Source organism: Medicago sativa, chromosome 1, assembly GCF_051527215.1.
Source record: "Medicago sativa cultivar Bolivia chromosome 1, Bolivia_mono, whole genome shotgun sequence".
Taxonomy (NCBI): domain Eukaryota; kingdom Viridiplantae; phylum Streptophyta; class Magnoliopsida; order Fabales; family Fabaceae; genus Medicago; species Medicago sativa.
Window position 1 is genome coordinate 88,769,606 of NC_140749.1, and position 21,400 is coordinate 88,791,005.

A 21,400-nucleotide genomic window follows, 5' to 3' on the forward strand; every position below is an offset into this window, starting at 1 on the left:
GAGGGGACCAAGTTGTGTCCAGTCAATATTCCAAATCGATGAGTTTCCAGAGCCTACACGAAAACTATACCATGCAGCAAAATTTGTAATGGCATGTTGAATACCACGCCAAGTGATTGATGGTTTATTATGTTTCTTATTCATCCATAAAGACGTGTTGCCCATGTATTTATGGGAAAGAAATTTCACCCACAATTTATCTCTATTCTGAAGCATGCTCCACACTAACTTACCAAGCAGAGCTAAATTGGTAAGTCTAGCTTCACGAATACCTAGGCCACCAAAGCGTTTAGGGGTTGTAACCATATTCCAATTAACATGATTCCAAGTTCGAGAGATCCCATCGCCTCCCCAAAGGAAACTCCTTGACATCTTATCCAACCTATTGCAAACATAAGTAGGAAGATAGTGAAGTTGCATGGTATAAACCGGAATTGCTGTTGTGACAGACTTCACTAAGCAGGCTCGTCCTGCTTTATTCAAAATATTTCCTTTCCAAGTAGCTAGCCTTTTTGAAACTTTGTCAACAACGTCATTATATACATCTCGAGAAACTCGACCCTTGACAAGAGGAAAACCAAGATAATGACCCAAATCCGCCACAAATTTAATACTTGAAATATCTTGTAGCTCACGTTTTCTTCCCCCTTGAACCATCCTAGAACACATAGCTTTGGATTTTAAGGTATTAATCCTTAACCCCGAAGCTGAACAAAACTCCTCTAAGGTATCTATAACCACTTTGACCTGTTCAGTACTAGCTTCACAAAATAACATAACATCATCAGCAAAAAGAATATGAGATAATGGTGGGTCACCCTTAGATACTTGTATAGGTTTCCATATTCCACTTATGACTTTCTGTTGAATACTAAGAGATAGTTTCTCCATACAGAGAATAAACAAGTAAGGGGATAAAGGATCACCTTGGCGTAAACCTCTAGATGGAGTAAAATGATCAGTTTTGGCACCATTCCAAAGAACACTCAAATTGCTAGATCGAACACAACTCATGATGAGAGATATAGTTGCTGGAGGGAAACTAAAATCATGGAGAGTGAGTTCCAAGAAGTCCCAATTAAGCCTATCATATGCCTTTTCAAGATCAATTTTGAACGCAATAGAGCCTTTTTTTGCATGAGAATGATGTATGAAATGAACAACCTCTTGGGCCAGGATGGCATTATCAGTAGTGAAGCTACTTTGAAGAGGGCTTATCAGGTCAACAAGAAACGGTCGCAAGCGACTAACCAAAACTTTTGTGATTACCTTAAAAATGACATTACAAAGACTGATGGGTCTAAAACTCTTTAACCTTTGGGGATTATTCTCCTTGGGTATTAGGACAATTAATGTCTCTGTAATTGAAGCATTAATAGTACCCGTATTGAAAAACGTATGTACGAGACGCCATATGTCATCACCAATTCTTTCCCAAAAATGTTTAAAAAATATGGGTTGAGAGCCATCAGGGCCAGGAGCTTTATATGACTTCATACTAAACACGGCGCTCCTCACCTCTTCCTTAAGGACCGGTGTTGTAAGAGAATCTCTGCATTGTTCACTTAAACGAGGCATATCATTAATCAATAGATTATTTGGAGTAGTGGCGTGGTCTACCTCAAATAACTGTTTAAAGTAATTTATGGCCTCTGCTTGGAGGATAACATCATCAGTACTCCATTGACCATTTTCAAGAAAGAGACCTTGGATTTTATTCCGTTTTCTCCTCACTAGTGTCTGGGTGTGGAAAAAACTCGTGTTACGGTCTCCCAGTTTCACCCAATTCTCCCTCGACTTTTGGTACCAAAGGATCTCTTCCTGTCTTAAAACATCATTATATTCTTTTTGGAGTGATGCCTCAGTCATCGTGAGGTGGGTTGAATCAACCGTTTCTAACTTGTGTTGCACCTGTTTTAATTTCTCTGCAAGAGTACTCTTCCTTTTATTAATGTCACCAAACACCTCTTTGTTAACTGTAGTCGCATCTAACCGAACATGCTCAAGACTCGCGGGTACAATATGTTCACCTTTATCCCAAGCTTTATAAACTACCTCTGGAAAATCTTTGTGTTAGCCAAGCAGCTTGAAAGCGAAAAGGTCGCACACATTTAGCTGGAACAAAACCGACACCCCTTAAGAGGATAGGGCGATGGTCGGAATAATTCTATGTTAAGTTCTCAACATAAGCTTCTGGAAAAGTAGTGCGCCACGCACAATCACCAAGGGCCCTGTCCAACCTTTAGCAACCTTCAGAATCCCTCGTTCCTTACGAGTCCAAGTATAAGTACTACCCGTAGCTCCAAGATCAATGAGATTACATTGCTCCATCATATTCGATAATTTCTCAGCTTGTCTAGCTCTAAAGATGCCCCCCTTTATCTCAGAGGGATGGAGGACTTCGTTAAAATCTCCTATCATAACCCAAGGACTCAAAATATCTTCGCGAATAGAAATAAGATAACTCCATAATTTTTCACGATTGACTAATTGAGGGCTACCATAGATAGCAGAGCAAAACCACATACAATCAGCCTTTTTGATGCAAATGGTGACCGCTTGAAAGTAGACATTTATCACAGTAATATCATAACCGCAACCTTTACTTTTCAGTACCCAAATACCTCCTGAATGACCGGACGTTTTGGAGAGAGCACATATCTCATAACCCAGACGATTCCAAAATATTGATGCTTTTGAGAAAGGACAATGAGTTTCCATGAGAAAAATAAAGAGAGGATGATGTTTCCTTACCAATTCTTTAGCGTGTCGGCGACCCTCAAGACTAAGAGCACCTCTGATGTTCCAGCTCAAAATAGTAAGATCTTCAAAATCCATGGTAAAACATATATTGTAATGTAATCACAACAGCGTCCTCTCACAATGGGGGGAGAAAAAACCAAAACTATCACAACAAGGAGAGAAAAACCAAAGCTCTCACAACAGGAGAGAAAAACCAAAACTCTCACAATGAGGAGAGAAAAACCGTGTTTAATAAAAGCAAAATATTATCCTTACAATAACATCACCAGGAGAGAGAAACATTTTTCATTGAGAGAAAATCGAATACCGATGCTAGGTTTATAGTGATAGTAATTGAGGACGGAACAAATAAGAAACTCACTCGATTGGATTACCAAATAGAAAAGGTACCAAGAACAATTTCAATCATGATGCAACAAAAATTGCTCACAGTCTCATGTATTCATGGAAGAAAAGACAATTAGTGACAAAGGAACAAACATAAAAGAAAAAGCCAATCGAATGACAAAGGAAATCAATTGATTGAAATTAGGTCTAAGGATTTATTATTGGAACCAATAGAAACAATTCTAGGTGAAATAGTTTAATAATCTGGCACCTTAAAGCTAAAGAGAAGGGTTACATAATAAAATATGAAATTGCAATTAGATAGCACTATCACGTAATCGCAAATCGCCGTACGTTTGTTGTAATCGCAAATCGCTTTCTAGATGTTTATTGTCATCGCAAATCGCATATGGACAATAATAATACGATGAGTTTATGCAAATCGCCGTACGTTTGTGCAAATCGCAAATCGCCGTACGTACGTTACATGGCGTAGTTTGATTTGATACAATGCGTATGTAAAAAAATTATTAATTCACACTATCTGTCTATAAAATAAATTCATTTTCTATTTTTCAATATAAAAGTACATTGCCAATACTTGATTTTTTTTAAGGAACCATTACTTGATTTTAGTACACTCAAAAGGATCCTCTCCATTTATAAAAATAAATGGAGATTGTCATTTAAAAAAGATACACACAAAAAAAGTACATTGCCAATACTTGATTTTTTTTTTTAAGGAACCATTACATGATTGGGTCTTGTTAACTGGTGCCTAGGGGTGGGAACAGGCCAGGCCGTCCGACAGGGGCCTATGGCCTAGCCTATTTAAAGCCTAGCTCGGCCCAGCTCGTTTATTAACAAGGCCAGGCTCAAGCTTTTTATAAAGCCTATTTAATTAAATAGGCCAGGCTAAGGCTTACAAAAAAGCCTATTAAGCCCGTCGGGCCGGCCTATTAAGCTTTTTATGTATAATATATCTTCCATTATTGATATTGTTGAAGTTTTTTTCTCATAAACTCAAGCCTTCATATGATTGGTTATTTAGTAGTAGATATATTGGTGTTATTAGACCTTTGTAAGATTTCATTATTTAGTAGCACATATATTCATGTGCTTTAGGCCTTCGTAAATTTTGGCCTATTTAGTAGTAGGCTTACATGTGTTGCTAGACTTTAGTGTAAAATAGGCTTTTAAATAGGCTTTCGGGCTTCATCAGACCTTTAAATAGGCCAGGCCAGACCTCGAAATTGAGCCTATGACGGGTAATAGGCCAGGCTCAGGCCTATAATTTTTGAAGTAGGCCAGGCTTGGGCCTTACAAAGCCTGGCCCGGCCTAGCCTATTTCCACCCCTACTGTGGTGCCCCGGGGCACTAGTTAAGGAAACAAAAAATGAAATATTTGCATTGAAAACATCATTCTTTACACTTTTTAAACTTTTATTACACAAGTTCCAAGGTACTTATACTATATATGGTTTCCTTAACCAGTGTCTCGGGGGCACTAGTTAATATTTTCCTACTTGATTTTAGTACACTCAAAAGGATCCTCTCCATTTATAAAAATAAATGGAGATTGTCATTTAAAAAAGATACACACAAAATATAGATTGTGGGTCCCACCAACATTAATTATTTTCAAATTTTATTATATCTTTATCTCTCCAAATGAAAAAATGAAGAGGATCTTGACTCCTCGAAACTATAGTGACGGACCGTTTCACTCATTACTTGATTTTAGAACACTAAATTTATTGGGATATGTTTGCTTCCTTATATATATTGTGATGATAATAAAAACATTAAATAGTTTTAATAGATAGATAATTATTTTAATGGTTGGTACATGAATAAACCAGTATGCCTAATGTTAATTGAAAAAAATTGAGTATTAATTAAAAATAGAAATATAACAGTTATGTGTGTATGTCAAAATCTAATATACCCCATTATAAGAAATAAATAAAAATAGACATAATTCATTACATCTAAATAAAACTTAGTAAAGAAAGTGTACTTAGTTTCACAATGTCGTGTGCTTCAAGATTGTTGCTTTTTTGTGTGACAAATGCTTCACGATTTTTATTTTTTTTGTCTCATTGCTCAAAAATAAAGAGGCTTGTTTGATTAAACTTTCAATCACAAACTAATTATTGTTGAAGTATGTGACTGTTGCTAATGGTAAGCAAATATTTTTTGACACAATCTGTTCTAGAATTGACTTTACAGCCACTGGACCAAGAGCCTTGATTAGTTGGCAAGCCTCTAATACAATTAACAAAATATATGAAATGTTACATCCTCTTTAATTGCTATGCTATCATCATCACATATTCATATTCCTTTAATTTGTTGGAGAAGAGAAGCTGAGGTCTTATCCAATATTTATTCCATTGTAAGCAATTGGAGCATACATCCACATATCTTCAGAGCTTAGAAACTGTTTCATCCAAATAGATAAATTAATTTTTTTTTGAAGAAGTCCAAATAGATAAATTAATTAATCATTATCTTTTGCATATAAGAAACTTAAAAATGGATATTATATGTAGAGAAGGTTCTCAAATTGTTACCTTAATTTGAAGCTGCAAAAACTTCACATATTGGACAGCTTCCTCAAGCATAGTGCTAATATCTACCTACAATTCACAAACAATGAAAAATTGAGAATTTGTACACCTTAACAAATTGTTAGTTCAATTTCCATTAATTAAGAAGTCTACCTTAGTTCCATTTGGGACAAGGGTTTGCAAGATTCTCAATCTTTCATTTATTCTTTCTCTTCTCTTCTGCAGAACAAAAGAAAACAAATCTTTCATGAGAGACATATTTAGATAAAAGCAAAGACAAGAATATAATACATTTTGTATTGACTTATTTACCGACATAAACACTTGTGACACTTTGTGAGAGTTTATGAAAACATATGACATGTTCATGTTATGAAAACAACTACCACTTTATATGAAAATAGTTTGTCAAAAAAAGAAAAAAAAAACTTATACATAAGCATATATGTATATGATAAGTGCTTAATTAAGTTGTTTATCCAAACAAAATCTAATATAGTGACAACAATAGCATGTATTATAATTCATCATGATTCTATTGTAGAAATGTCACTCAAAGGGTACTTACTCTTGCATAAATGCTCTGTGCATCAGTGGCAGGACCACTTGTTGCTCTTGATTTTCTACCTAAGTTAGGTGCCTCAGGTTCTTTTGGGCTCAGACTTGAAGATGTTCCTCCAATTGAGTCAACATGTGAAAAACAGTTATTGGAGCCATGCCCCATTAAGTCCTCTTCATTGTTGCTCATAGAACCAGATTTTGGACACTTCCTAACATTCCTAATGTTTTCTGAGACCTGCATAGTAAAATTATGATCACAATCTAATCTCACACAAATAAACAACATAACTTAAACTTCATACTATTATATTATTGTACCTCTATTGAGCTCCTAAATCTTTTTGCAGGGTTCTCCATGTTTTTGCTTCTATCCTCTTCTGAACGAGGTTCAGAAACCATCATCATTTCATTGTTAGCAGCAAGAACCAGTTTCACTGGCTCTAAACATGACCCTTTATGATCAATGCTATCATTATTTATGTGTTTACTTATGTTATCATCCAAATATTGAGGACTAAATTTGGCATCTTCCAAACAAAAAAACATGGACAGTGAATCAAAGTTTGTTGCCAAATCACATGAGTAGGTTCCACTACTTGTAGTGGTGGTAGAAAAGGTATTAGCACTATTATCAGTACTTGTGCTACTCCCTTGGGAGAAACACATAAAATCAGCATGAGGAAAGTAAGATGGCATGCCAAAACTTGTATTTTTATTACCACTAAGGAACTGATTCATGAAGTCAGCTTCCTCAGCTGTGTACTGTCCACTAAGAGAATCCCATTCTTCAGAAATCAATTGGGCAGGTTCCATTTTTTTTTAGTAATATTTTGATTTGAAACCTATGAGAAATGAGAATACTCTTGTTTTGTTCCAATGTTTTAATGATATGAAAAAATAGTAGCATTAGTGGTATATTTATACCTAACAACTTAAGGTAATGCCAAAATGGGATTGGGTTCACCTATAGAAAAAGATCCCATTTCATAATTGGCAAGAGTTAGGAACAGACAAAGTACTAGTACCCTGAAATTGAGACCAAATATATTTTAGACAACCGATCTCAATGTCTTGGTATGTATTAAAGTAATAGGCAAAACTACTACATGATTCTTTAACTTAAATTAAATTTTCAAATAAAGCTTTTATCTATTATGTGTCAAGTTAGTCTTAATGCTTAAAAGTATCAACATTATTGAACTAAACATTTTTCATCTATCTATGTTATCAAAAGTCTTAACCGATGATTCTAAAAATTAAATTTCATCTTCAAATTCATCAAAATTAACATTATTTTTTTAGTTTTTTTATCTAAGATTGTGATCTCGAGATTGTCTAATTGTGGTGCTCAGTGGTGAAACGTTCTTTATAATATATCATTTACGTGTCACCTACTCAAATTTGTAACAAAAGTGGTTTACGAAATAGAGTTGATTGAACCATGTAAATATTCGACACAAAAAATACTATTAAAAAATTTAAATTAAGTTAACATATCCCCCTATCAAGTTAGAAATAAACGCAATGATGAAATATTGCTAAATTAGAGTGATGTGAAACTTGGCATTAGAAAGAAGACTTGAATAGTATGATATGGTGGTGGTTGTGTGAAATGGAATAGAAGGGCTTTAGTTTTAGGCATGGTGGTGTCTTGTGCCTGTCAAACATTCTAACAAATTGTATTTTAATTATTTGAATATGACAATGACGTTATTGTTGTTGGACAACTGTAGACAAGTATCCAACTAAGCAGTTTGAAATCCTATCAAGCTCATTCAGCCTAAGATCCTGTTTTGTTAACAGTTTTTAACTAATATTTTTCCAGGATTATGTGCGTCCAGTTACTGTTAATGTTGGCTTGTCGACATTTAAATCACTGACAAAATGAAACACAACCACTCTTTGGATTAGACGTATCTCGGTGTCAGACATATGTCGTGTTCGATATTAATACGACACCGACACATATAATTACACTGAATTATGTGATTTTTTCAAATTATTAGAGGTGTCGACATGTCAGTGTCTATATCGTATCCCGTGTCTATGTCCGTGTCTGTGCTTCAACAATTTAACTTTGCTTCAATATACCTTTGGTATAAGGTTCTATTTAGTTTACTTATTAACCATTTAGGGCACACTTTTCTTCTTGCATGTTTTATTTATTTATATTAATGGGAAGCTATAAAAATAAATATATGACTCTGTTTCTGGCATTGCATTCAATTACATAATTTGATTTTGGGTTATACATATAATTTTACATAGCCAAATATTTTATAAGCCGGCAGGGGCACGACCTTGGAAGGAAAAAAATAATTGTTGATCAATTGGTAGGAATTTTCCCGTGTATTCATTTTTATGATTATGATGATATGATATGATGATTATGAAACAGTTGGCATTGGTATTTAGTTATCTATTTCTGACCAATTAATATTTGCTACAACTAATTTCTTATCACGTGGCCATTAAAAGAAAGGTTTATATTAGAATTGTAGTGCAAATAGAGAATATTTTTATGATTAACAACTGTTAATCTCATAGTTCAGATGAGAATGGACTAACCAATTTCTCCAATCTTGTTGCAAGAAGTAGTTTTTCTCAATTTATGTTGCTAGTTTGCATGAGACGCTTTAATGGTAATTTTTTTCATATATTTCTCCATGAAGATAATCATATTCGAGATGTGTTCTATGTTAAATACAAGAGCAATGTTATATCTCTAGAAAAGGAGCATTACAATCTCTTCAAAAATAAAGAGCAATCAATTCCAATGCACTATTTGCCACAATACATGGAGGTGTGGTTGAAAAATAAGAAGTGAACAATAAACCATGCAATAAACACTTGACAGTTGTGTCGGAATAATTTCTTTATGCTTATCTCTTGTTAGAAATAGCATTTTCACAAATACAAATATCTCTTTCTGTAAAATTGTAACATTGATTCACATGTTCAAAAAGTCTAATCTCTTCTACGTCTACTAGACTCAACCCCGTTGATTTTTTTTTCCTCGCATTTCCTATTTGTTAAGTACTAATACTATTGTTTTTGAGTTTAATTCGATCTATTTAACTATTCATTCAATTTAGAGGTAATCTTTTACATTTTTTCATATAAAAATAATTTATTTCACTTTGATTAACGTGCTACCTTGCACACACTTGCCGCAAGGAATTCTATTCGAGATACTATTACATATTAAATTTAGGTACCTCTAATTTAAGGTGCTTTGGATACGGTTTAAATTGGTTTTATGATAAAAACTCATTCAATCTAAATATAAAATTTCACAATTTCTATTGGTTTTGAATGACTAATTTTAATAACCTTATCCGATCTGATCCAATTTAACACGATTTTAATTTGAATCGGTTTTCTACTCCCTTTGATTCACCATACTTGCCGATTTTAGAGAATAATTTTGTTTAACTTTACGGGTCTTGTTAACTTGTACCTAAGGGCACAAGATAATAAACTAAATGTGAAAATTTAATCTTGGAAATTGTGTATTTATAATCTTAAAAACTTAAAAAATTATCTTTTCAAAGCCACATTTATTTTTTAATTCTATTTTAAAATTCTTATCTAAGGGCACAAGTTAGCGTTTTTCTCACTTTACTTGTCAGTTTCATGTTTCAATACAACATTAATTATTGATTTGTCAATAATACTCTTACCTATTTATTGTAGTGAGAGAAATAATATAACCTCCGTCCCTAAATTTTTTTGTCTTTTTTTATAGGACCCCTTTGATATTTTCAAGTACATTAATTAATTCTTTACCAACATACCCCTATTTATTTTATATTTTTTCTTCAATCAACATCAAATACTATATTGAAAACATAAACTAACACTCTCTCTTCAAGGATAAAATTGTAAAAACAATAGTAATTACAAACAAATTTATTACCAATATCAATTTTCTTAATTCCCGTTATTTTTCCAAAAGGGCCCTATAATTAGGGACAGAGGTAGTATATGGTTAAGGATACTCTATTAGAAAAAACAAAGAATTTCATGAAAATAACAAAATTTATTTGATTTATTAGTATGTGTAAATTCCTCGTATTTTTGAAACGGATGGAGTATTATAGCACCACTATTACAAATTTTGCGCCCTTGTTTGTCAGAACCTATACACACCAGTGGTCAACAGATTCGGATTTAAAGTTGGTAAGTTAAGTTTAGGGCATGCAACGTATCAGGGTCGTCCCTATAAAACTTGAGACTCGGCTCTCGTATTAAAAATAAGCCCCTAATAAAAAAAAGCGCATAATTTTTTTAAAAGATTAATCTTCTATTTAAATTGAAAATAACACTCGTATAATGATTATTAGTCACCGAAATCAAAATTACCAATTCTTTTTACTAAAGACGTGTTTTTTAACTTAGAAATAGAAACATGGAACATGATTTTTTACTTAAGAATTGAAACATGAAACATGTTTATTTTTTTTTAAAGTGGAGGTGGGGATATTGAGCAATAATTTTTTTCTTGAAGCCCATCATTTTGGGAAGTCCAGCTCGGTTGAGCTCTTTGCATTCCCCAAAGAACGGCCCTGCAACATATACATCTAATCTAATAGTCAAAAACGTAAGCTTAACTAACAGAACTTGCTGTGTCTTGTGAGACATAGTGCAATTTTACAAACTTTGACACACTGGTCATTTCATTTAAGTTATTTTATTGTATTTATATTTTTTTTTTCTCAAGTAGGTCATTTAACTCGCATAGGAAAATTTGCCTAATTTGTAAACATGATTTGTGTAGCTTTTGATTGGTTAATGCTACTCTAAGAGAAAATGAAGTAACCCCACCAATGACATGTTATTTTTTTTGTCTTCTTCTGTTGTGGGTGGTTGGTCCATCAACTGGAACAAGAAGTTAAACCTCCTAACCGAAGGCAATGCAAGTCAATGAAGGCAACAAATATCGTAATAGATTTAATCCTAGCTAGTATGAATCATATTGTATGATGTTTGACTTCAATAACTTTAAACGTTGGAACTCTTTTTTTTTTATAACGATTGACATTTCATTTGTCAACCATTTAACATTATTGGATGATTTGAACTGCTTTAAAATCCACATGAAGTCAAAACAGATTGAATGTCCATTTTAATATTGGAAAATGCTAACAAGTGCCCTAAGGGCATTGTTTAAGCATCTAAAAGTAGCAATTTTTGCATTGGAAATTGTACGGTTATGACTCTAAAAAGTGTTTGACTTGTATTTTCAAGACATTGTTTCTTTTTTTGGGTTCCTTAAACAATGCCCTTAGGGCACTTGTTAGCAAGACCCTTTAATATTTGATTGAATTTGATGAGCTCCTTTGTTTCTTTCTTTTAATTTCACTTCTAGAATGTAAACTGATTAATTATTATTATAATTTGACTTGCCTACATATTTTCACAATTTTTAAAAACATTTGAATTACAAGATAAAGTAATACCATATGCATTGTCTATTGAAATTAAATTTTTGCATTTGTTTGAACTGAAGTTAAATATGAACTCACATGAATTAGTCTTAATAATACAAATAAACTAATTATAGCAGAAAAGGACAGTCAACACTATGTAATGGTATATCCTCTTTAATTGCTTGCTATCATGATCACATATTCATCTTCCTAATTTAGTTGGAGAAGAGAAGCTGAGGTCTAATCCAATATTTATTCCATTGTAAGCAATTGGAGCATACATCCACATATCTTCAGAGCTCAAAAGCTGTTTCATATCCAATAAATAAATAAACAATGAATTAATATTTATGTTTTGCATATAAGAAATTGAAAATTGGAAGTTTCTCAAATTGTTACCTTAATTTGAAGCTGCAAAAACTTCACATATTGGACAGCTTCCTCAAGCATGGTACTAATATCCACCTACAATTCACAAACAAAAAAAAAAAGTTTGAGAATTTGACCATCTTAACCCATTATTGAGTAATAGTTCAATATTGTTGTCCTTAAGAAATCTACCTTAGTTCCATTTGGGACAAGAGTTTGCAAGATTCTCAACCTTTCATTTATTCTTTCTCTTCTCCTCTGCACAAAACATGAGGAAAAAACCTATAATGAGAGACATTTAACTAAAAGCAAGAAAATGTTACCAATACAGTAGTCAGTAGTTTAATTGGCATGTACTATTCTTCATCATGATTTTATTAAGTGCATGTTTAGAATTACGGTGAATTTGATGAATCACGATGGCACAATGATTGAAATCTAAATCGTAACTTTTACCAAAATCATGGTAACATATTGTGATTCAGCATAACTCACTTGAATCCAAATATGCACTAAAGAAATGCCCTTCAAAGGGAACTTACTCTTGCATAAATGCTCTGTGCATCAGTGGCAGGACCACTTCCTGCCTTCGATTTTCTACGCAACTTAGGTGCTTCAGGTTCTTTTAGGCTTAAAATTGAAGGTTTTCCTCCATTTTGCTCCAGAAAAGGATTAGAGTTAACCTGTGGAAAACAGTTGTTGGAGCCATGCCACGTTAGGCCCTCTTCATTGTGGCTCATAGAACCAGATTTTGGACATTTCCTAACATTCCTTATATTTTCCGAAACCTACATAGTAAAATCATGATTAAAATCTCAAACAATGAACGTAGTAGCTTCTAAACTTGTTGCTTTTTTGTAGAAAAAGTTATTTCTATTTATTTGTCGTTTTCAAAGTTTAATTTAACATCAACTATTTTTTGTCAATAATAAATACCTTAACTATTATTATACCTCTAGTGAGCTCCTAAATCTTTTTGCAGGGTTTCCCAAGTTTTTGCTTTTATCCTCTTCTGAAGTCATCATCATTTCATGCTCCCTCTCATCCCGCAAATTGTTTTCAACAAGAACTAAACCCGGCCCTTCATGATTAATGCATTCGTAGTTTATCTTTTTGGTTAAGTTATGATCCAAATATTGTGGACTAAATTTGGCATCTTCCATGGAAAAAAACATGGACAAGGAATCAATATTTGTTCCCAAATCACATGAATGGGTTCCATTACTTGAAGGAAAATAAGATGGCATGGCAAAACTGGTGTTTCCATTACAACCAAGGAACTGAGCCATGAAGTCAGCTTCCTCGGCTGTGTACTGTCCACTAAGAGAATCCCATTCTTCATAAATCAATTGGGCAGATTCCATGTTTTTTTTTAATCTTTTGATTTGAAACCTGTGAGAAATGTGACTACTCTTATTTTGTTTTAATGATATGAAAAAAAATAGGAGCATTAATAGTATATTTATATACAACAATATTAAGGTAATGCCAAAATGGGATTGGATTCACCTATTGAAAAAGATCCCATTCATAATTGGCAAGAATTAGGAAAAGACAAAGTACTATCTATAACCCTGAAATTGGGACCACTTATATTATAACTTGAGGACCCATCTCAACCTCTTCAAAACTATTTTAGAACTTATAAATAGGTTCCTTTACTAATAAAATTGTAACTGAGATCCTGAATTTGTCAAAAATATTTAATCAGATTCTTGAGCTAAACATTTTTAAATCGAGTTTCTAAAACATTAAATAATTTATAGCTAAGCCCCTCTTAAACTTTGAAATAATTTTAATTAGTTTTCTAAACTTTTAGATAATTTTTATTTGAGTCTCTTTATTCATGACCCTGATTTTAAAATTAAGCACTTAATAAAAGAATACTTATAAATTTAGGGATTCAAAGTTATAATTTTATAGTTTAAAGATCTATTTAAAAATTTCAAAACATTTCCGGTATCTAGAGAGGAATCAGGCCAATAATATAATAGTCCTTGAATGAAGTTTAACATTCCCCTATCAAGTTCCTTCAAAAAAAGAAAGAAAAAAAAACATTCCCCTATCAAGTTGGAAATAAGCACAATGATCAAATATTGGTAAATTAGAGTGATATGAGACTTGGTAGTACATTAGAAATAGTATGATATTAATAGAGTGGTTGTGTGGAACAAAAATGATAAGTTTTAGGCATGGTGGTGTTTTATGTCTGTCAAATATTCTAGCAGCTTATTTTATTTGAATATGACAATGACATTATTGTTGTTGGACAACTGTAGACAAGTATCCAACGAAGCAGTTTGAAACTATCAATTAAGCTCATTTTGTTAACAGTTTTGAACCAAATTATTTACCCTAGATTATGTGCGTCCAGTTACTTTTATATTGGCTTGTCTTCACATTTAAATCACTGCCATTCTGTGTTAGCATTCAGTTAAGAATTATCATGGAGTTCTAAAAACGAGTAATGTGATTGCATATTTCTTCCGATGGAATGCCAGTTCTAAAAACGAGTAATACCTTAGAATAAAATATGTGATCTGGCATTGCATGTGATTGCATATTTTAATTTTTGTGTTATACATATAAATTTATCGTAGCCAAATATTTTATAAGCCGGCAAGGGCACGACTTTGGAAGGAATTTTTCTATATATTCATTTTAACAGAATAATATTATGAAACAGCTGGAAATGGTATTTAGTTATCTATTTCTGAACATTATCCTACTATTTTTTTATCACATGGCCTTTAAAGGAAATGTTTAATTCAGAATTGAAGTGCAAATATAGCAATTTTTTTAGGAGCAATGGAGCATATTTTTATGATAATCAATTGTTAATCTCATATCTTGCAAGAGGTTATTTTAGTAATGTGAAATAAAAACAAAAAAAAAAAACTACTCAAAAAATATTGTACTCAAGAAATAAGAAATGTGAAATAAAAACAAAAAAATATACTCAAAAAATAAGAAATAAAAAAAAAGTGAAGGAGCAACATAAATTACTAAAAAAAATACACGACTTGTGTAAAGGAGCAACATAAATTACTAAAAAAAACACGTCTCGTGTAAGGGAGTTAAGGAGCAACATAAATTACTAAAATAACCTCTTGCAAGATATGAGATTAACAATTTTTTCTTTGTAATCTCAAATGGCAGAATTCAAATCTTCTTGAAAGTTGTAAAATAGTCATTAATGTTACTTTAATTAATAAAAAAAAATATTTACACAAATTGCTAGAAGTAATTCTATTTGAGACACGTCCACTAAAATTAATCATAATAAAAGCGTGTTAGTGATTAAATGTGAATATCTCTTAATTCAAATTTAAAATTTGAATATTGGTTCGTCCGTTGTGGAGGTCCAACCTCTTTCTTTAGATCGAACTTAGTTGATTGCACTATTTATTCTTAGTGTTAAGATTTATGTTGGGGTTACTAAATCATGTACCACTCCAAAACTAACACGAAATGCTCTAAAATCCAATTTTCAACTACAAGTTAATTTAAAAATCAAAAAGATCATCATTCACTTTTGAGCTCTTTGTGGGTTGGGTATGTGAAATTTTCATTATCTACTTAATGAAATGAAATTGTGTTATATTTTAAAGTTTTGCATATGAATTTTACCGTGTAGTTTGAGTTTGTTTGGCAAGGCCAAACCACTAGTTTATAATGCGTTCGTATGATCAAAATAGTGGTATTTGGTAAAAGTTTTTTCTCACGAGCCTATACTGTTTTTTACAAGTTTATAATGTTTGTTTATTGAGATGTAACTTTAAAAAGCAATTGAACTTATAACTTATTGTGTACCCTATTTGTCCATTTGGTTCAACGGAGGAAGGGGATGGAAGATATTTTAATTCAACTAGACTTTTGATCCGTGCGCCGCACGGATTTTCTCGACTATAATATAAACCAATAAATAATCTTTAATCCGTAAGATCATTGATATGGTAGAAAATATTTTCTTAAAAAAAGGCGAGAGGATGGGAATGAAATTAGTGTGAAATGCATTTTTTTAGATGGAATTTGTTAGGTTAAATAATTGCAAACCTAATAAAGCAAATGAGCGGGAAAAAATTAGGTTAAGTTGCTGTAGAAGTAACAAAATTAATAAATAAGGAAAAAAAAGGCAAGAGGATAGGAATGAAATTGGTGTGCAATGCATTTTTTTAGATGGAATTTGTTAGGTTAAATAATTGCATATTGCGGGAAAAAATTAGGTTAAGTTGCTGCAGACGTAACAAAATTAATAAATAAGGATGTCAAAAACAAAAGGCATGAAATTAAAAAAAAATTCAAACAAAAAAGTGTAAAATTCTTGACAAAAAAAAGTATAAAATAGAAGGATCATACGTGATCATTGATATGGTAGAAAATATTTTCTTCAAAAAAAAGGCAAGAGGATAGGAATGAAATTGGTGTGCAATGCATTTTTTTAGATGGAATTTGTTAGGTTAAATAATTGCAAACCTAATAAAGCAAATGAGCGGGAAAAAATTAGGTTAAGTTGCTGCAGACGTAACAAAATTAATAAATAAAGGATATATGTTTGGACTTTGGTTCAAAAATGGAAGAGGAGGAAAGAGGAATGATTTTAATTAAAAATATGTTTAGTTCACAAGAGGACGGGAGGGATTTTACAATGAATTTACTGTTTTATTTGAGCTTAATTAAATGTGACAATTTGAAATTGTCAGTGTATGTACACACACATCACCAGTGGCGGAGCCACTATGGGTGCCACGGTCCCCCCAACATTTTCATGTTTTTTTTTTACTATTATACTATCAAGCATGATATACATATTGATCAACTAGCATCATTGATCAACTAGAATCTTTATATAATACAAAAGGATGTTGGAACAAAATGTGTTTAACAATGAACCTTAAAGAGTTTTGATGATAACAAGGTATTAAAAATTGTAAATTGGACTAGCTAATATTTGTTCAAGTGCACAGGACCATAATTATAAAGTTACATCATCATTGGTTCTGAATGAGCAAATAAAGAGCTAAGGAAACAACAAAAATTTGAAGCTTGGACGCTCCTGAAGGCAACTTGCTACTGAAGAGAAAAAGCGCTCCTGAAGTTAAGTCGCTTCTGAAGTAAGGATAGTGCTCCTGAAGTTAAGTCACTTCTGAAGTTGGAATAGTGCTCCTGTAGACAAGAAGTTCAGAAGCTGCAGAAGTCATCTCATCAGAAGCTGCATCATCAGAAGCTGCAGAAGTCATCTCATCAGAAGCTGCATCATCAGAAGCTGCCTCATCAGAAGCCATTTCACCAGAAGCTGAATATCAACTGGATTTGCAAAGAATCAAGAATTGAAGTATTATCAATGCAAAAGCTGTCTATTGGATTCGATAACACAAACAAAGGATTAGTGGAATTTGCAACGGTCATTTCAAAGGTGTTTGAAGGCGTGTGTTTGCAATTTGGACGAAAGCGTTGACATTGTACTTTGTACGAATTGTACAACCACGTTCTCCACTACTCTGTTTTGTGTCCGCGCTACAGGACAAGAAAACAGCTCCAGAATACGGTTTCGCCTGCATAGATGTTCCTTTGGATAAGGAATGGATTTCAAATTTGTTCTTCATAGGACAACAACCAAATCAGGCAAAAGATCATTGGTGAAAGATCAAGCTTCAACAACGACTCTTTGGTGTGCTGGCAATTTCACAACGTCTCTTTCACACCTCTTTATAAAGGAGTGAAGACCTAGAGAATTGGTAATGCAAGAACGCTGAACGAAAGACTCACAAGATTTTCACAAGTACCAAACCTCTGCTGAAATTGTTCTGCATTCACTTAGAATTTCTGTGTCTCAAAGTCATATCTTAGAAATTCTTAAGTCCATTGAGTCTGTATCTGATTTGTATTGTGAGCACCTCTGATTGTATATCAAGTGTTCAACCTTAAACAATTTTCTGTGTAATTTTGTTTAGTTAGGAAGTCTCTTGCAGTTGTGCTTGAGCAGGAAGTCTCTTGATTGTGTTCTTGAGCAAAGGAAGTCTCTTGCTTGTGTGCTTGAGCATTGGAAGTCTCTTGCTTGTGTGCTTGAGCATTTGTAATCAGATATTACTCATAGTGAAATCTCCTTGGAAGTGCAAGGGGGACTGGACTACTTCCGGTTTGTGGAAGGAACTAGTATAATTGCTTTGTGTCGTTCTTCTTCTCTCTCTCTGTTTTATTCCGCTGCATTTAGATTCTGATCATCACTTCAGAAGCTGTCTCACTTAGCTTCTGATCAGTGTATTCAGTTGCTTAGAGAAACGAAGAATTTTTCAAAACACAATTCAACCCCCCTTCTTGTGTTTTTCTCACCTTCAATTGGTATCTAGAGCCTTGGTCTGTTGTGTAACACTTAACCGTGCAACAGTCAAAGATCTGAGAAAAACATGACTACTCCTCCTCCTAATGGTTCTGGTTCTAGTGATACTAGCTATAAAAATGTCTCACATGATTATAGTGATAGTAAGAAAACCAGTGTTGGAAAAGTTCCAAAGTTCAATGGAGATGCTGAAGAGTTCTCTTGGTGGAAGACCAATTTTTACAGTTACATCATGAGCCTGGATGAAGAATTATGGGATATTCTGGAAGATGGTGTTGGTGATTTAGTCCTTGATGAAGAAGGAGCTGCTGTGGATAGAAAGAAACATACTCCAGAACTGAGGAAACTTTACAAGAAGCATCATATTATCAGAGGAGCTCTTGTCACTGCCATACCCAAAGCAGAATACATGAAGATGAGTGACAAATCCACTGCCAAAGCTATGTTTGCTTCTCTCTGTTCAAATTATGAAGGGAGCAAGAAGGTCAAAGAAGCAAAGGCTCTCCTGCTTGTACATCAGTATGAGTTATTCAAGATGAAGGATGATGAAACTATTGAGGAGATGTACTCAAGGTTTCAAACCTTAGTTTCTGGGCTACAGATTCTAAAGAAGAGCTATGTTGCTTCTGATCATGTAAGCAAGATTCTCAGAAGCTTACCTGCCAGATGGAGACCTAAGGTGACTGCCATTGAGGAAGCTAAAGATTTAAACACTTTAAGTGTCGAAGATCTTGTTAGTTCTCTCAAAGTTCATGAGTTAAGTCTTAATGAACATGAGTCTACTAAGAATAGTAAATCAATAGCTCTTCCATCCAAAGGCAAGTCATCAAAAGCTCTCAAAGTGGTTGAATCTGAAGAGGAAGAACAGTCAAGTTCAGATTCTGAACCAGATGCTGCTGAAATGGCCATGCTCTCAAACAGACTTCAATATCTGGCCAAGAAGAACAGAAAGTTTCTCTCCAGAAGGGGTAACTCCAGAAGCTCAAGGAAAGAAGATCAGAAGGGATGCTTCAACTGTAAGAAGCCTGGACACTTCATTGCTGAATGCCCTGATCTTCAAAGAGAAAAGTCAAAGGACAAGTCAAAGAGGTCTACATTCAAACCAAGCAAACTCAAGAAGCAGATTAAGCAGAGTTTAATGGCAACCTGGGATGATTTGGGTAGTGAATCTGGATCTGATAAAGAGGAAGCTGATGAAGATGCAAAGGTAGCTGTTGGGCTGGTAGCAACAGCAACTTCAGAAGCTGGATCAGATTCAGACTCAGAAGATGAAAATGAGGTATATTCCAAAATTCCCAGAGATGAACTTGTTGAGTCACTTAAAGAACTTCTTACACATTTTGAAGTAAGAACCAATGAGTTGAAGGATTTAAAAGAAAAATATGTTGATTTGGTACAACAGCAAAAATCAACTCTATTGGATCTGAAAGCTTCTGAACAAGGACTTAGGGGCTTTGACTTCATGTGTAAAACATATGAAGACCAGCTCAGGTTCTTATGTCAGAAGCTACAAGAAAAGTGTAATGAAAAACCTTTAAGTAATCATGAAATTGCTCTTGAAGATTTCATTATATCTGGCATTGACAGAAGCAGAGTAGCTTCTATGATTTATAGCATTTACAAGAACAATGGCAGAGGAATTGGTTTTCCAGAAGTGAAACTGGAGAAAACCAATCTAAAGTCTTGTTGTGAATGCATCAAGGAAGGTCTGAAAACATTCTTTGTACCAGAAGGGGCTGAGTTGGAAACTGTTGTTCAATCAGAACCTGAAGCTTCTAGTTCTAAAGCTAAGATTACTTCAAAGCCAAAGAACTCTAAGTCAAAGGCTATGATCAAATCTGATTCCAAGACTTCAAAGGTTAGGATCCTGAAAAGATCAGAACCTATTCCTCAGAGTCTGGTGAAACCAAAATCTGGGGTCCTGAAGTCTAAGTTTCAGAAGAAGACAGTTACTGCTTCTGAATTACCAAAACCTAAGGTGATGGTTAATCAGAAGCAACCCAACTCACAGCACAAGGTACAAGAAGTGAAGAGTAAAGACTTAAGTACTAACCTTCCAGGACCCATAGAACAATGGGTACCTAAATCTAAAAATGTCAATGATGCAGGTATGTCTAAGAGCAGTGCCAAAGCAAAGGTCATGGTACCTAGACAGCGGTTGCTCAAGACACATGACAGGAGACAAGTCCATGTTCCTCAGCCTAACAATGAAAGAGGGAGGAAATGTGAAATTTGGAGGCAACCAGTCAGGCAAGATCATAGGTACAGGAACTATTGGTAATTCCTCTACCTCAATTAATAATGTATGGTTGGTAGATGGTCTTGAACATAACCTTTTGAGCATTAGTCAATTTTGTGATAATGGTTATGATGTGCTTTTTGAAAAACCCAACTGTACAGTAATCAACAAGGAAGACAAATCCATTGTGTTCAAGGGAAAGAGAGTTGACAATGTCTATAAAATCAATTTTTCTGAACTGGCTGATCAGAAGGTGATTTGCCTACTATCAGTGAATGATAAGAAATGGATGTGGCACAGAAGGTTGGGACATGCTAACTGGAGGTTAATCTCTAAGCTTAGTAAGTTACAACTTGTGAAAGGGCTACCAGACATTGACTATCATTCAGATGCACTCTGTGGTGCATGTCAGAGAGGGAAAATTGTGAAATCATCTTTTAAAACCAAAGACATTGTTTCAACCTCAAGACCTTTAGAATTACTCCATATTGATTTATTTGGACCAGTGAGTACTGCATCCTTATATGGAAGTAGATATGGATTAGTCATTGTTGATGATTACAGCAGATGGACTTGGGTGAAATTCATAAAGAGTAAAGATGTTGCGTGTGATGTATTCAGTAGCTTCTGCACTCAAATTCAATCTGAAAAAGAATCAAAAATTTTGAAAGTCAGAAGTGATCATGGTGGAGAATTTGAAAATGAGCCATTTGAAGCTTTTTGTGAAAAACATGGAATTTTCCATGAATTCTCTTCTCCTAGAACACCACAACAAAATGGGGTTGTAGAGAGAAAG

At 33.7% G+C, this 21,400-nt stretch overlaps 2 protein-coding genes and 1 pseudogene across 3 annotated transcripts; all 3 read right to left on the minus strand.

Annotated features, from left to right (window-relative positions):
• Positions 1-2,172: 2,172 nt before the first annotated feature.
• On the minus strand, positions 2,173-2,838 carry LOC146958828 (uncharacterized). Its single transcript, XM_085752678.1, has one exon. The coding sequence runs from the start codon at positions 2,836-2,838 to the stop codon at positions 2,173-2,175; it is 666 nt and encodes a 221-aa protein (XP_085608804.1).
• Positions 2,839-5,437: 2,599 nt separating this feature from the next.
• On the minus strand, positions 5,438-7,074 carry LOC146958829 (uncharacterized; annotated as a pseudogene). Its single transcript, XR_015021577.1, has 5 exons — positions 6,543-7,074; positions 6,232-6,459; positions 5,817-5,882; positions 5,667-5,732; positions 5,438-5,533 (listed from the first exon to the last, which is right to left on the minus strand). The product of XR_015021577.1 is annotated as an uncharacterized LOC146958829 (transcript).
• A 4,673-nt stretch (positions 7,075-11,747) lies between these two features.
• Positions 11,748-13,389, minus strand: LOC146958830 (transcription factor bHLH84-like). Its single transcript, XM_085733005.1, has 5 exons — positions 12,979-13,389; positions 12,568-12,813; positions 12,218-12,283; positions 12,056-12,121; positions 11,748-11,963 (listed from the first exon to the last, which is right to left on the minus strand). Exons 1-5 carry the CDS (start codon positions 13,387-13,389, stop codon positions 11,859-11,861), a joined length of 894 nt encoding a protein of 297 aa, XP_085589131.1. The 3' UTR covers positions 11,748-11,858.
• Between the last annotated feature and the right edge of the window lie 8,011 nt (positions 13,390-21,400).

Coding starts and splice junctions, on each gene's coding strand:
- LOC146958828 (XM_085752678.1), bottom strand. CDS start 2,838: ATGGATTTTGAAGATCTTACTATTTTGAGCTGGAACATCAGAGGTGCT.
- LOC146958830 (XM_085733005.1), bottom strand. CDS start 13,389: ATGGAATCTGCCCAATTGATTTATGAAGAATGGGATTCTCTTAGTGGA. Junction 12,122..12,217: donor TTGTCCCAAATGGAACTAAG/GTAGATTTCTTA, acceptor TGTGAATTGTAG/GTGGATATTAGTACCATGCT. Junction 11,964..12,055: donor TTTTGCAGCTTCAAATTAAG/GTAACAATTTGA, acceptor GATATGAAACAG/CTTTTGAGCTCTGAAGATAT.